General features: G+C 35.0%; 1 protein-coding gene across 1 annotated transcript; it reads right to left on the bottom strand.

Moving 5' to 3' along the window:
* Positions 1 to 8,814: 8,814 nt before the first annotated feature.
* LOC100022961 (olfactory receptor 14A2-like) lies at positions 8,815 to 9,749 on the bottom strand. Its single transcript, XM_001374606.3, has one exon. The coding sequence runs from the start codon at positions 9,742 to 9,744 to the stop codon at positions 8,815 to 8,817; it is 930 nt and encodes a 309-aa protein (XP_001374643.3). The 5' UTR covers positions 9,745 to 9,749.
* Between the last annotated feature and the right edge of the window lie 3,095 nt (positions 9,750 to 12,844).

Raw genomic sequence — 12,844 nt, 5'->3', positions numbered from 1 at the left:
TGGGGATAACTCCAAAATTCCATGTTCCATATCATCCCCAGAGATCAGGCCAAGTTGAAAGGATGCATAACAAACTTAAAACTATGATTAGAAAATTATGCACTGAGACCCACTTAAAATGGCCTGAAATTCTCCCTCTGGCCCTATTTTATCTTAGAAGCAGGCTTAGAGAAGCCTTACACATCTCACTATTTGAGATGCTTTTTGGACATCCTACTATACAGGCTAAGCCTTCCTCCCCGGCTTATACATTGCTGTTAGGGGGAGATACTACTATTGCTTTTTTTTATACAGGAATTACAGCACAAACTGCGTGAAATACATGAATCCGGAGCTGCAGTACAAGCTGGACCACTAGACTTCTCACTTCACGACCTGAACCCAGGAGACAATGTGTATATAAAGAACTTCCAGCGTACAGGAGCAACCCAACCTTCCTGGGAAGGACCATTCCAGATATTGTTAACTACTCCAACATCTATAAAGGTTGGAGAAAAGGACTCTTGGATTCATTGCTCACATGTAAAAAGAGCATCTTCTATTGAGACTAACTGTATCCTGTACATGCATTGGAAATAACTACCTATTGATAAGTGGAACTGTTTTACTTTGTTTTTGACACATTGAATTCCTGAATTTAATTTTTTTCTTTTTTCCTTTTTCTCTTTTCCTTATTTTATTATTATTATTCTTTTATTAAAATATTTTATTTTTTCCCTTTTTCTCATTTCTATGTACTTAAGGTACATACAATCAATATTAATTTTTATTCCACAATAATATTAATTTAAATATATATGCTTGCTATATTATTAATATGTACCCTAACAGCTTTAGACTATGGGAACCTGCCATTTATTGATAATTGTTGTGGGACTATAATTAATGTGTGTGTCTGATTCTAGGAATGGGATCAAAAAAGGAGCACAGAGATAACCTGGATAATGCCAAAAGAGCTCACAGGTCTAAAAAAAAAATAAAAAACCAATCCAGGTAGAATTGATGCACTTCTAAGCCAATATTAAGGACTTGAACCTAGTGTGAGACTCGGGGTTGCGACACTTGACAGACGTTAAGATGTAGGCCTTCCTTTTATCCACACTTTTCATGAAAATACCTACAGACAGGTACCAAAGGTTGGCTACCATCCTGGCTCCCTCCATCCCTGAGAATGAAGGAAAAATCAGACAAGGGAATGACACTTCCCTATATAAAATAAAAATATGGTCCTTTTTTCTCTCCCATAGTATGGCAACATCCCGTAGCCTTGGCTGCAAATGGGTAAGTGAAATTTGCTGCATTCTGTCCTACAGACTTGTGGGATTAGAAATTACTTAACTGGACCATAATACAGGGGCCTGTGAGAAAATTTATTCTTGCTTTCTCAAAATTTTGTATTCATAGAATTTTGATATTTTGATACTGATTTTGAATTCTTTTATATAAACATATGTATGTATAAAAGGTTTATATTTTTTCCCTTAATTTTTTCCTTTTTTTCTTTTGTTTTTTTGTTTTCATTTTTGTTTTTGTTTTCCTTTTGAATTAACTCACACCCCCTTCCCCCCCCCCCCCCACACACAACTAAACCTTGCATCCTTAGCTAGACTCGGTGTTTTTTTCAACACTTTCTTCAGGGGGGATTGTATTTTCATAAAATCCAAGATTTAAATTTTGTCTGAGATAGATCTTCAGAGAAGAAGCTTGCTAACTGACTGAATCCAGAGAATGAACTATTTGCAGAAAGATATCTAAACCCTTTCACTACAGGAAGATCCAGAATGAACCCTGGGGTATGGTTGATTGAACATTTTTTTTAATGTACACTCTTATGCCAAATGGGACGGCCCCCTAATTGGCTTTTGTCAATGTGCCCAGAAAAACATTGGTTTGCTGTCTTTCTCTCTCCTTTATTTCCCCTAATCTACAACTATTGTAGTTTTCCTCTTAGAGGGTAAAATTTTGTATACACTTGCAGTTAGAATTTTTCGGGGTGCAGGACGCTTATGTTTAGTGATCAATTGGGGAGACTAGTCCCCCAATCATCATCAGGAGGGATTGTGAATTTTAAAATCTCCATCTTTCTTGGTCTAGCACCCAGGATTTTGCACACCCACACTACATGGGCATGTGCTAGTCAATGACAAATCAGAAATAACTAACTGCCCACCTGGGCTGTCCTAAGCCAAGCTTGAGCCACCATTGGCACTTGTGAGGCACAGGAAGTGAGGTAGGGAACAGCCTCTAGAATTCGCTCACTTCCTGTGGATGGGGGGGGGGAGGCAGCAGTTTGTGCTAGGAACTTGAGCATAGAGGTGGCACGCAGACAGCCAGACAGCTTTCCTTCAGATCGGTCAGGTGAGTCAAGGACTGATTCTCTTCTCTACCTTGGCCTTTGGTCCTAAACTCCCTCTGGCTCTGCCAGAAGGTTAAGTTAACCTTTTTCCCTTTTCTCCTCTCTCCTTCTCTTCCTCCCCTTTTTATTACTCCCATTGTGATTAAACCACCATAAACTCCATTCTGACTTGAGTGTTTCATTTTAGGAATTTCATAAGTAAATTCCTTGGTGACCATAAATTAATATTATAACAATCTTTAAAGGTGATTTTCACCCTAACATCAGATGATCTATGTTATTGTTTCAACTTTGATGTAAATTTGAGCAATTTTAGAATAAGAAACTTGCTACCTCCCAGAATCAGAAGGTGCCATGAAAATGCCTGCAGAAACCACATACTGCACCAGAAGATCCAGAGTGAATTTTGGGATGTGAATTGAACTATAGGGGGTTGAAATGCCTTTGTTTTGAATGTATACTCTTATGCCAAAGGTGACTGCCCCCAAATTGGCTTTTTGTCAAGGCTTTGTTCTCTTTTCCTTTTATCCACAATTACTTCAATTCATAAGTTACTTATGTTTCCATGATTCTTTTGGTGAGACTGATATCCAATCAAGGTCACAGGAGGGTATGTATATATGGATATTTTTATATCTTTGGATTTCCTCCCCCAGAAGTCTCTAGTATTACTCAAAATTCCCTTTTTCCTGACTCCTCCTGTTTTGCATGATGGTATTTAAGTGGCTTTAACTCCTCCCTCTTCCTCTTTTTTTGACCTGTCACTGGTCTGAGTTTGGGTACTTCCTTTTACTTTAGTTATTATTAAAAAAAAACTTTAAAAAATATAATACTTAGTTATTTATTATTAATTTTAAAACCCACTCTTCTTCCAACTACCACCTTCCTTTAGCTTTCCTCTCTTATATCACCCCCTCCATCCTTTTACCCACTTCCTTTCCTACTTCTGTTTGATAAGATAGATTTCTATACCAAATAGAGTATTTCTATATGTACACATAAATATATACATCCTTTCTTTGAATCAACTCAGATGAGATAGTGAGTTTCATGCAATGTTTTCCCTTTACCATTTCCTCTTCCTTTGCAAAAGAACTTCCTTGTGTATCTCTTTTATATGAGAGAACTCTACTCATTCTTCCCCTTCTCTCTTTCTATGAGGTCATGCCTGGTGATATTTTAAAATATCATTCCAACATAATCAAATCATGTCCACACCCTCTATGTAGAATTCTTCTAGCTTCCTAAATGATGATAAAGTTCTTAAAAGTTATATTTATTATCTTCCCATGTAGAAATGTAAATAGTTTAACTTTGTTGACTTTTTGTGATTTCTCCTTCATGTTTACCTTTTTATGCTTCCTTTCAATCTTGCATTTGACAGTCAAATTATTTATTCAATTCTTCTATTTTCCTTAGAAATGCTTGAAAACCTCTATTTCATTAAATATGTATTTCTGTTGAGAGATCAAAGTCAGTTTTGCTCAATAGATTATTCTTGGTTGCAATCCTAGCTCTTTTACCTTGTGGAATATTGTATTCCAAGCTCTTCTCTCTTTTAATGTGAAAGCAGTCAAATCTTGTGTTATCTTGACTGCAAATCCACAATATTTGAACACTTTCTTTTTTACTACTTTCTGTTTTTTTCTTTTTTAAGGTAATTCAAAAAGTTTTATTTATATTCTTTTGCATATATTTGGCTATAACATTTCTGGAAATGTTCATTTTGGTATTTCTTTCAGCTGATTATCAGTGATTCCCCTCCCCCATTTCTATTTTACCTTTTTGTTCTAGGATATTGGAGCAGTTTTACTGCATGATTTCTTGAAATGTGAGGTGAAGAATTTGACCATGATTTTCTTGGTAGTAAAAATAATTTTTACATTATTTGCCCTTGCAACTATTTTCCAGGTCAGCTATTTTTCTGAGGAGTCAGACAGTCAGTATAATTAAGAACCAATCACAATCTTCATTTGGAGGAGTTATTTCTGGTACTTATGTAACCACTAAACTGTATAAAAATGCTGCCTTTTATGTGAGGGATCTTTGGTTGCTGATGGTTTTTCCATTGTTATAATGAAATAGAAATTTCCATTTTCCTCATATCATATTACACATATTAGAAAATGTATTAGAAAAATTGATTTATATTATTTCTAACTGCTAGCTTTGCTAATAAATAGATTCTGAACTTTTGTGTTTCCATTTCTCTTTATTGCAGATTTATCATGTCAGGTAGATCATAGTGTACACATACATGGAAATATATTAAAAAAGTTTTCTCACTAGTATCAATACAAATTCTCTCCCTACCACCTCTCCTCCCAGATTGAAATAAAAATCTTATATGGTTTTTCCATTGTTGTAATGAAATACAAATTTCCCTATTCCTTATATATCACACATAGAAAATAATCTTGAGGGAAATAATTTGAGAAATTGTATGGTTCAACCTGCATTCATACTCTAGTAGTTTTTTTCCAATGGCTGTGGATCCTTGCATTACTGAGTATAGTTTAGTCTTTCATAGTTAATCATCATTCACTATTTCTCTTATTGTATATAGTGTTCTGGTTCTGTTCACTTTCACTTTGCATCAGTTCATATTATTCTTTCTAATTTTTTTTCAGAAATTAACCTTTCATTTTTTTGTTATAGTACAATAGTATTCCTTTAATAACAATATGCCACAACTTTTCAACCATTCGTAACTCATGGACATTCCTTCAATTTTTAATTGTTTTGCCACCACAGAAAGAGTTACTATAAATATTTTTGTTCATGTAATACCTTTCCCATAGTAGTGGTACTTCTGTGCCACAGGCTATTTTATACTTGCTGCAAACATTTCCTTGCATTTATCTATTTTACTTCTAATTTTGGTTGCAGTGATTTTGTTTGTACAATCTCTTTTTAATTTATTGTAATCAAAATTGTCTTGTTTACTTCTTATAATATTCAATATACCTTGTTTGGTCATAAATTCTTCCTTTATAATAAGTCTGACAGATAAACTATTTTGGGTTGCCCTAATTTATTTGTTATTATGGTTTATTTGGACATTATGTGTCCATTTTGATTTTATCTTTGTATGTGGTTTAAGGTGGTGACCTATACCTAGATTTTGCTATACTGTTTTCTAGTTTCCTCAGTAGTTTTTGTCTCCTCAAAACAGAATGGATCTTTAGTTTTATCAAATACAAGGTTACTATTGTTTTTTACTATTCTGTTGATTACCTAATCTATTCTATTGATCCACTATTTTTTTTTCTTAGCAAGTAACAGATTGATTTTACTTCTTACTGTTTTGTAGTGCAGTTTGAGATCTTATATGACTAGGAGTTTATCCTTCATATTTTTTTCATTAAATCCCTTGATATTCCTGACCTTTTTTCTTCCAGATGAATTTGATTGTCATTTTATCTAGCTCTATGAAATAATTTTTTTTGCAGTTTGATTGGTATGATACTGAATAGGTGATTAATTTGGGCAATAGCCACTTTTATTTCACTGGCTTGGCCTACTCATGAGCAGTTAATGTTCAGTTAATGTTTTTTCAGTTTCTTAGATCTGACTTTGTGTCTAAATGTTTTCTAACTGTCTTCATATAGAATGCTGGTTTTGTTTTGGTAGATACATTTCCCAGTTTTCATATTGTCTTCAGTATTTTTGAATGATTACATCTATCTGTTTCAGATAGATGAACTTTGGTGGACTTGGTGGTATATAGAAATGTTGATCTTTTATCATATTATTATTATAATTTTGCTAAAGTTGTTAATTGTTTCTATTAGGTTTTTTGTTCTCTGGGGTTTTCTAAATATAGCATCATGCCATCTTCAAAGAGAGATAACTTTGTTTTATCATTTTTATTTTAATGTTCTCACTTTCTTTTTCTTCTCTCATTGCTACAGCTAGCATATTCAGTATAATATTGAATATCAATGGAGATAATGGGCATCCTTGCTTCCCCCGTGATATTTTTGGGAATACTTCTAGCTTATCTCTATTATAGTTCATTCTTGATCATGGTTTCAGGGAGATATCATTTGTTATATTGAGGAAAGCTCCATTTATTCCAAGGTTCTCTAATTTAAAAAAATAAAGAATGAGTATTATATTTTGAGGTAAACATATAGTTTCTGTTTGTTTTGTTATTGATATGGTTAATTATGCTGATAACTTTCCTAAAATTGAACAATCTTTGCATTACTAGTATAAAATGTGCCTTGTCATAGCATAAGATACTTGTGATAGAATTATATAATCTTCCTAGTATTTTATTTACATTTTTACATCAATCTTCTTTAGACAGATTGGTCTATAGTTTTGTTTCCATGCTTTTTCTCTTTTTGATATAGATTTGGTAGAATTCACTTGTCAATCTATCTGGCCCCTATGGTTTTTTCTTAAGGAATTCATTGATGGTGAGTTCAATTTATTTTTCTGAAATTGAATTGTTTAAGCATTCTATTTCCTTTTCTGTTAATTTGGGTAATTTATATTTCTTTAAATATTCATATTTTTCTTTTAGATTGGCATATTTGAATTTAGTTGGGAAAAGTAATTCCTAATAATTGCTTTTATTTCTTCTTCATTGGTTGGTTGTGAATTCATGTTTACATTTTTGGTGCACGTTTGGTTTTCTTCTTTCTTTTTAAAAAATCACTGAGGATTGAAGGATATCTCTCATATGGGATTTTGATTATAGACTCACATAATCAGACTTCAAACCACCAATATATGACCAGGTTTCTAAACCTCTTGTTGACTCTCCTCATCTTATCATAACAATGAGGAAATCTTTCACACAAAATTTATGTATGGGTTCCCAAAATATTCCCTTCTGGAAAATATACTCATTGAACAACATGGATATCATTATTAGGATTTTTAAATTTTCTCTACCAGAGAAAGTGCTCAGGGCACAGAGGAACTCAAATATTTTCACAAAAAAGAAGGAAAACAAAGACTATAAAATATGAATTACACTCATTATATTCTTCCTCTGAAGGAAAAGACCCCTTGTGTCATTGCTGAACTGGCATTCCCTGTTCATACTAGATTTGAACAATTTTTGAGTTCTACATTGACAGGCCAACCATGGTATAGCTTGGGCTTACTTAAGCTAAGAAAGAATCAAGTGATTTTCTTATATTCTGTGAAGTTCTACTCCCTCTGACAAGAAATATCTTTTGCTCTGGATTTGTAATTGCTAGTCTGTGCTAAGTGGGAAAAAACCAGAAGAACACTAGTAGGGATTCATTTTCTCTTTTTAAAGCATATTTTAGTGCTGCCACAAAATTGCATTAAACCACTGTCACTAGGGAATGAGGAGGGGAGAAGAAAAGGATCTATAATAGACCTCCAACCTTGTGAGGAAATAAAGAGATACAATAATATGTCAAATTGTTCCAAAGAAGGATCCACAAGGGAGATGGAGCCATTCTGCTCACTGCTCTTAAAGACCACAGGGTAGGTAGTTCAATCTGTTTTAGTGGCTAGTCATACTCAATACATCTACACAGTTATTGGACCAGGGAATTGATAAGAAGTGGTTGCATTCCAGCAACTTTCATGCTTTTCAGGTATTGGCTCTTGATCATTCAGTAACATATGTAAAAGTATATGGGTATCTTTATAAGGTTGAGATTGGATTAATTAGAAGATAACATCTCTAAATGTCTGTGACTTTCTGATTCCTTTTTAAATGGGGAAATACAATTAATAGACTTCATGGAAAGAATAATGCTTCTCCTCATAGAATTTATTTGTGTATTCATTTGAAAACTTCACATTAAACATTTACTTTGAGGCAAAGCTGTGAGGCAGATGGAGAGCTAATTTTGATATCAGTAAGGTAGGGTCAAATCCTGTTTCTGACAAATAGTAATGGTGTGATCCTACAGAAGACACAAGTTCTTGCTTCCCCACATAACTCTCTAAGAATAAATTAACAAAGAGTTTCCTAATTAGGGATTACTTAAAAACTGGACCAAAGTAAAAGAAGCAAACCCAGAGCTTTTTACTTAAAAATTATCTGTTCAATATGATTTATTGGGGAAATAATTTAGCTGAATAACATAAAACTTGTGCTTTGGTCAAGACTCTTACTCCCACTATCTATGCTTGAGCAAGTCACAAACTGGGAGAAGCAGTTTCCTTAGGAGTAATAAAGCATCTTTTATAGTTAATATAAGGATGAGGTATGAGGTTGCAAAATCACTTTAAACAGAAGTAAGATTTTAAAATATGGAGTAATATATGAGTGTATATGATTTGAAAACCATTTATTAATAATGTATGGGTGCCCTAAGAGATAGCATTTTATATCTAATGACATTGACAGGAGGAAACGAAGAAAGAATTCAAGCCAGTAAGCACAGAAAAAGCACAGCTGATTTCTTTTTCAGTAAAGGCATCCCACAATTTTGGATAAAAGACTTTAGCATCCATCTCTATGAGATATGTTTTTGGGCTAATAGCTTTCTCAGAGAAGTCTTCATGTCCTTGTTTCTTAAGCTATAGATGACAGGGTTCAGAGTTGGGGGAACTACAGCATAGAACATAGACAACAACAGGTCAATAACTGAGTCAGATTCCTGAGGTGGCTTTAGATAAGCAATGACACCAGTTGTGATAAAGACCATGAGAACAGTGAGGTGGGGGATACAAGTGTAGAAGGCTTTTGAGCGACCTGCTGTGGTTGGAAATTTCAGCACAGTTGAGAAGATGGGCCCATAAGAGATAGTTATGGAAATAAAGCAGAGAATCCCAATAGCAGCAGCAATAGCCATAGTCACATCTACACCAATATGTACATCAGAGCAGGATAGTCTAAGTAATGAAGGGACATCACAAAAAAACTGATGGACCTCCTTGGAATGACAGAAAGGCAAAGTGAATGTCGTAGCTGAGTACAAAGTTCCAAACAAAATTCCAAAGAACCAGGAAACAGCTGCCATCTTCACACAAAGTCCCCTGGTCATGATGACTTCATAGTGCAGGGGCAGACAGATGGCCACATAGCGGTCATAGGACATCACTGTGAGGAGAAACAACTCAGATGCTCCAAATAAAATGACTAAAAAGAGCTGTAAAACACACCCCACGAAGGAGATAGAATGACTGTTACTCAGGGAGTTTGTGATAGATTTAGGGAGTGTGGTAGAAATAAGGCAAAGATCTAAAAAGGACAGGTTCTTCAGGAAGAAGTACATGGGAGAGTGAAGGTGTTCATCTAGAGATATGAGGGTGAAGATGACCAAGTTACCCATCAGAGACATCAGGTAGATCAGCAAGAAGAGTATGGCATGTAAGACCTGCAGCTCCCAAGATTTGGAGAAGCCCATGAGGAGGAATCCTGTCACTAGAGTGAGGTTGGCCATTTTCTGGGAGTTCTTTTGACTGTACAGAGAAAAGAAGCAGGAATCAGATAAAGAGGAGCTCTGGCTATTTGGCGACTGAGTCAGGTCTACTCTGTGAATGTTTATAAATCACAGAGTCTCACTCCTCTTTGGTTTTGCCATTTGTTTAATGAGGAGATGAAACTCTATTAGAGTACTAACCTTATGCCCATGAATTTGTTATTTTTAAAATATGTTTTGATAGAAATGAATAATATGGAAATATTTTGCATAGTAATACACATATAATCCAGACTGAACAGCTTGTCAATTCTGGGAGGGGAAAGAGAAGAAGGGAGGGAGACAATATAGATCAGATAACTTCAGAAGACTTATGTAGAAATTTGTCATTAAAATAAAAATCAAGACAATTTTAAAACTGACATATTAAAAATAAATACATTTTGAAAACTATTCCTTTCTTTGCCTTAAAAAACTATCTAGTTCAGGTGAGAGAATGGAGTGAGAGAGTAAGAAAAGTGTAAAGAGATGCAGTGTGAAAAGCTCAAGGTCTTGACTGGAGGAAGGATTTCAAGGTCTTGAAAGGAGAAGGATTCTGAAAAAGAATGGAAAACCTGTCTGACTCTGAAGAGGAAACCCAGCTTGAACCAGAATTGATTTGAGTACTCCATAACTTCTAAAGGGAGTAGTCAGCAGACCCTGGTGACCCTTTCACCTGGTCATCAAAATCCTATCCAGTCAACTTGATCTATTGACTTTTTCTGAAGACTGCTTTGGAGAGGCCATAGATTAGGGAAGCTAGTGCAGGGATTTTGGTGTTATAGCAGAGTCAGGTTAGGATGTGTGATAGCTTAGAAAATACTGAAAAAAGGCTTTTTATAAGCCTTGTAGTTGGTGAGTGGAGCCTAGATTTCTTAGCCCAGGACCACTTTGGTCCTCATTCCACACCTAGTCCTTGTTATTTTACTTCATTAAAACAGTTTTTGTGATAACTATACAGCAGTCAGATTGCCTTTGGAGGATCTCCAGGACTGAGGGCCTTCATCTTGCCCTCTGAGCCTGAGAGAAGCAGAGACAACAGACTTCTGCTTTTACTAACCTTTTTGAGTAGCCAAAGCTACATCTTTCATAGGGAATCTTAGTCTTCTGTCCTGGGTCATTCTTGTGAAGACTACCACCCCTTCCATAGAATTTGATATTTAAATAGGTAAATTGAAATACATAGATTTCAAAAGAAAGCATTCTTACCCCCCAAAGTTATTGTGAGTCTCAAATGAGATAATAATTGTAAGAATAGCATCAGGCATATAATATATGTTTATATAAATGTTAGCTTTTTTTTTATCCATTCTTATAACATTATGAGGTAACATAGAAAGTGATGCCTATAGCACCCTTTCATTAAAGTTATACAGCAACAAACAAGGGCAAAGACAAAGGAATGACCAATAAGATTGTTTAAATATACTTTTCAACATAAATTTTATCAATTGTATACAAACCTCTGTTCTGGACTATATAGGTCATGTAGATGAATAATGTCCAGTTGTAGACCTTATGAACTTTTTTAGCCTTTTGCCTGGTGGGCAAGAAAAAGATGCAAATAATTAGAATACAAATGAAAGGTTGATAAATGCATGATATCATAGCAAATGAGAGGTGAGGGAGACTTCTGACACACACGCACACATATGCCTTAATGTATTAAGGTAGGTTTTAGACAATTGGATTTCTTTAGCCAGAAATATTTTGTTTTTTTTAAGCAAATATTCCAGGTACTTTGCTAGGAAATACACAGAAGCAGAAATGGAAAGGTCAAAGTTTGGAAAGACTAATTCTCTTTTTTTAACATAAAGACCTTTTCAAAATAAAAACATTGATTTTCATAGGTGTGCTTGGAATTGGAAATTTGTTATTTAATAAAACTTCCACATTTTCCCAAATCTTACTTTCCATTATCATCTTCTTTGTCTTCCCTGGATCCTCTAGTTCTCACATTCCTCAGTGCTCTCCTTGGCAGTCACCCCTGCTCCGATTTAACTTTCTTAATTGGCACCTTTTACTTAACCATTTTGTCTCCTGTTAAATTACTGCAGTTCACAACCAACCAAAATCAACTTGTTGATGCTCCTCAATCCACCTGCTTTAATCCTACATTGGTGCTTCTAAATGGAACTGATGAAAGTAAAAAACTGCACCAACTGGGGCCATTGTAAATTTTAATTCTCTTAATTCAATCAGGCAATCCTTTTTATCTTCCCTTATATTCATTTTCGAATCACATTCTTCACCTTGTCTTTTCCCTAACTTTCTCTCTTTAAATTTCCTGTACCCTTCAAAAAAAATCAACATCCTTATAAGTCCAGATGTCATTTCATAATTAATTTTAAAAAGATAGAAACCATTCTTTTTTTTTTCTTTTTTTTTTTAATATATTTTATTTGATCATTTCCAAGCATTATTCGTTAAAGACATAGATCATTTTCTTTTCCTCCCCCCCACCCCCCATAGCCGACGCGTAAGTCCACTGGGCATTAGATGTTTTCTTGATTTGAACCCATTGCTTTGTTGATAGTATTTGCATTAGAGTGTTCATTTAAAGTCTATCCTCTGTCATGTCCCCTCAACCTCTGTATTCAGGCAGTTGCTTTTTCTCGGTGTTTCCACTCCCATAGTTTATCCTTTGCTTATGAATGGTGTTTTTTTTCTCCTGGATCCCTGAAAGTTGTTCAGGGACATTACACCGCCCCTAATGGAGAAGTCCATTACGTTCGATTATACCACAGTGTATTAGTCTCTGTGTACAATGTTCTCCTGGTTCTGCTCCTCTCGCTCTGCATCACTTCCTGGAGGTTGTTCCAGTCTCCATGGAACTTCTCCACTTTATTATTCCTTTGAGCACAATAGTATTCCATCACCAACATATACCACAGTTTGTTCAGCCATTCCCCAATTGATGGGCATCCCCTCGTTTTCCAGTTTTGGGCCACCACAAAGAGCGCAGCTATGAATATTTTTGTACAAGTCTTTGTGTCCATTATCTCTTTGGGATACAGACCCAGCAGTGCTATGGCTGGGTCAAAGGGTAGATATTCTTTTGTCGCCCTTTGGGCATAGTTCC

This window comes from Monodelphis domestica, chromosome 2 (assembly GCF_027887165.1).
Source record: "Monodelphis domestica isolate mMonDom1 chromosome 2, mMonDom1.pri, whole genome shotgun sequence".
In the NCBI taxonomy this organism is placed as follows: Eukaryota; Metazoa; Chordata; class Mammalia; order Didelphimorphia; family Didelphidae; genus Monodelphis; species Monodelphis domestica.
Note: the sequence above shows the minus strand (reverse complement) of the source record. Positions and strands in the feature narration are given on the sequence as shown.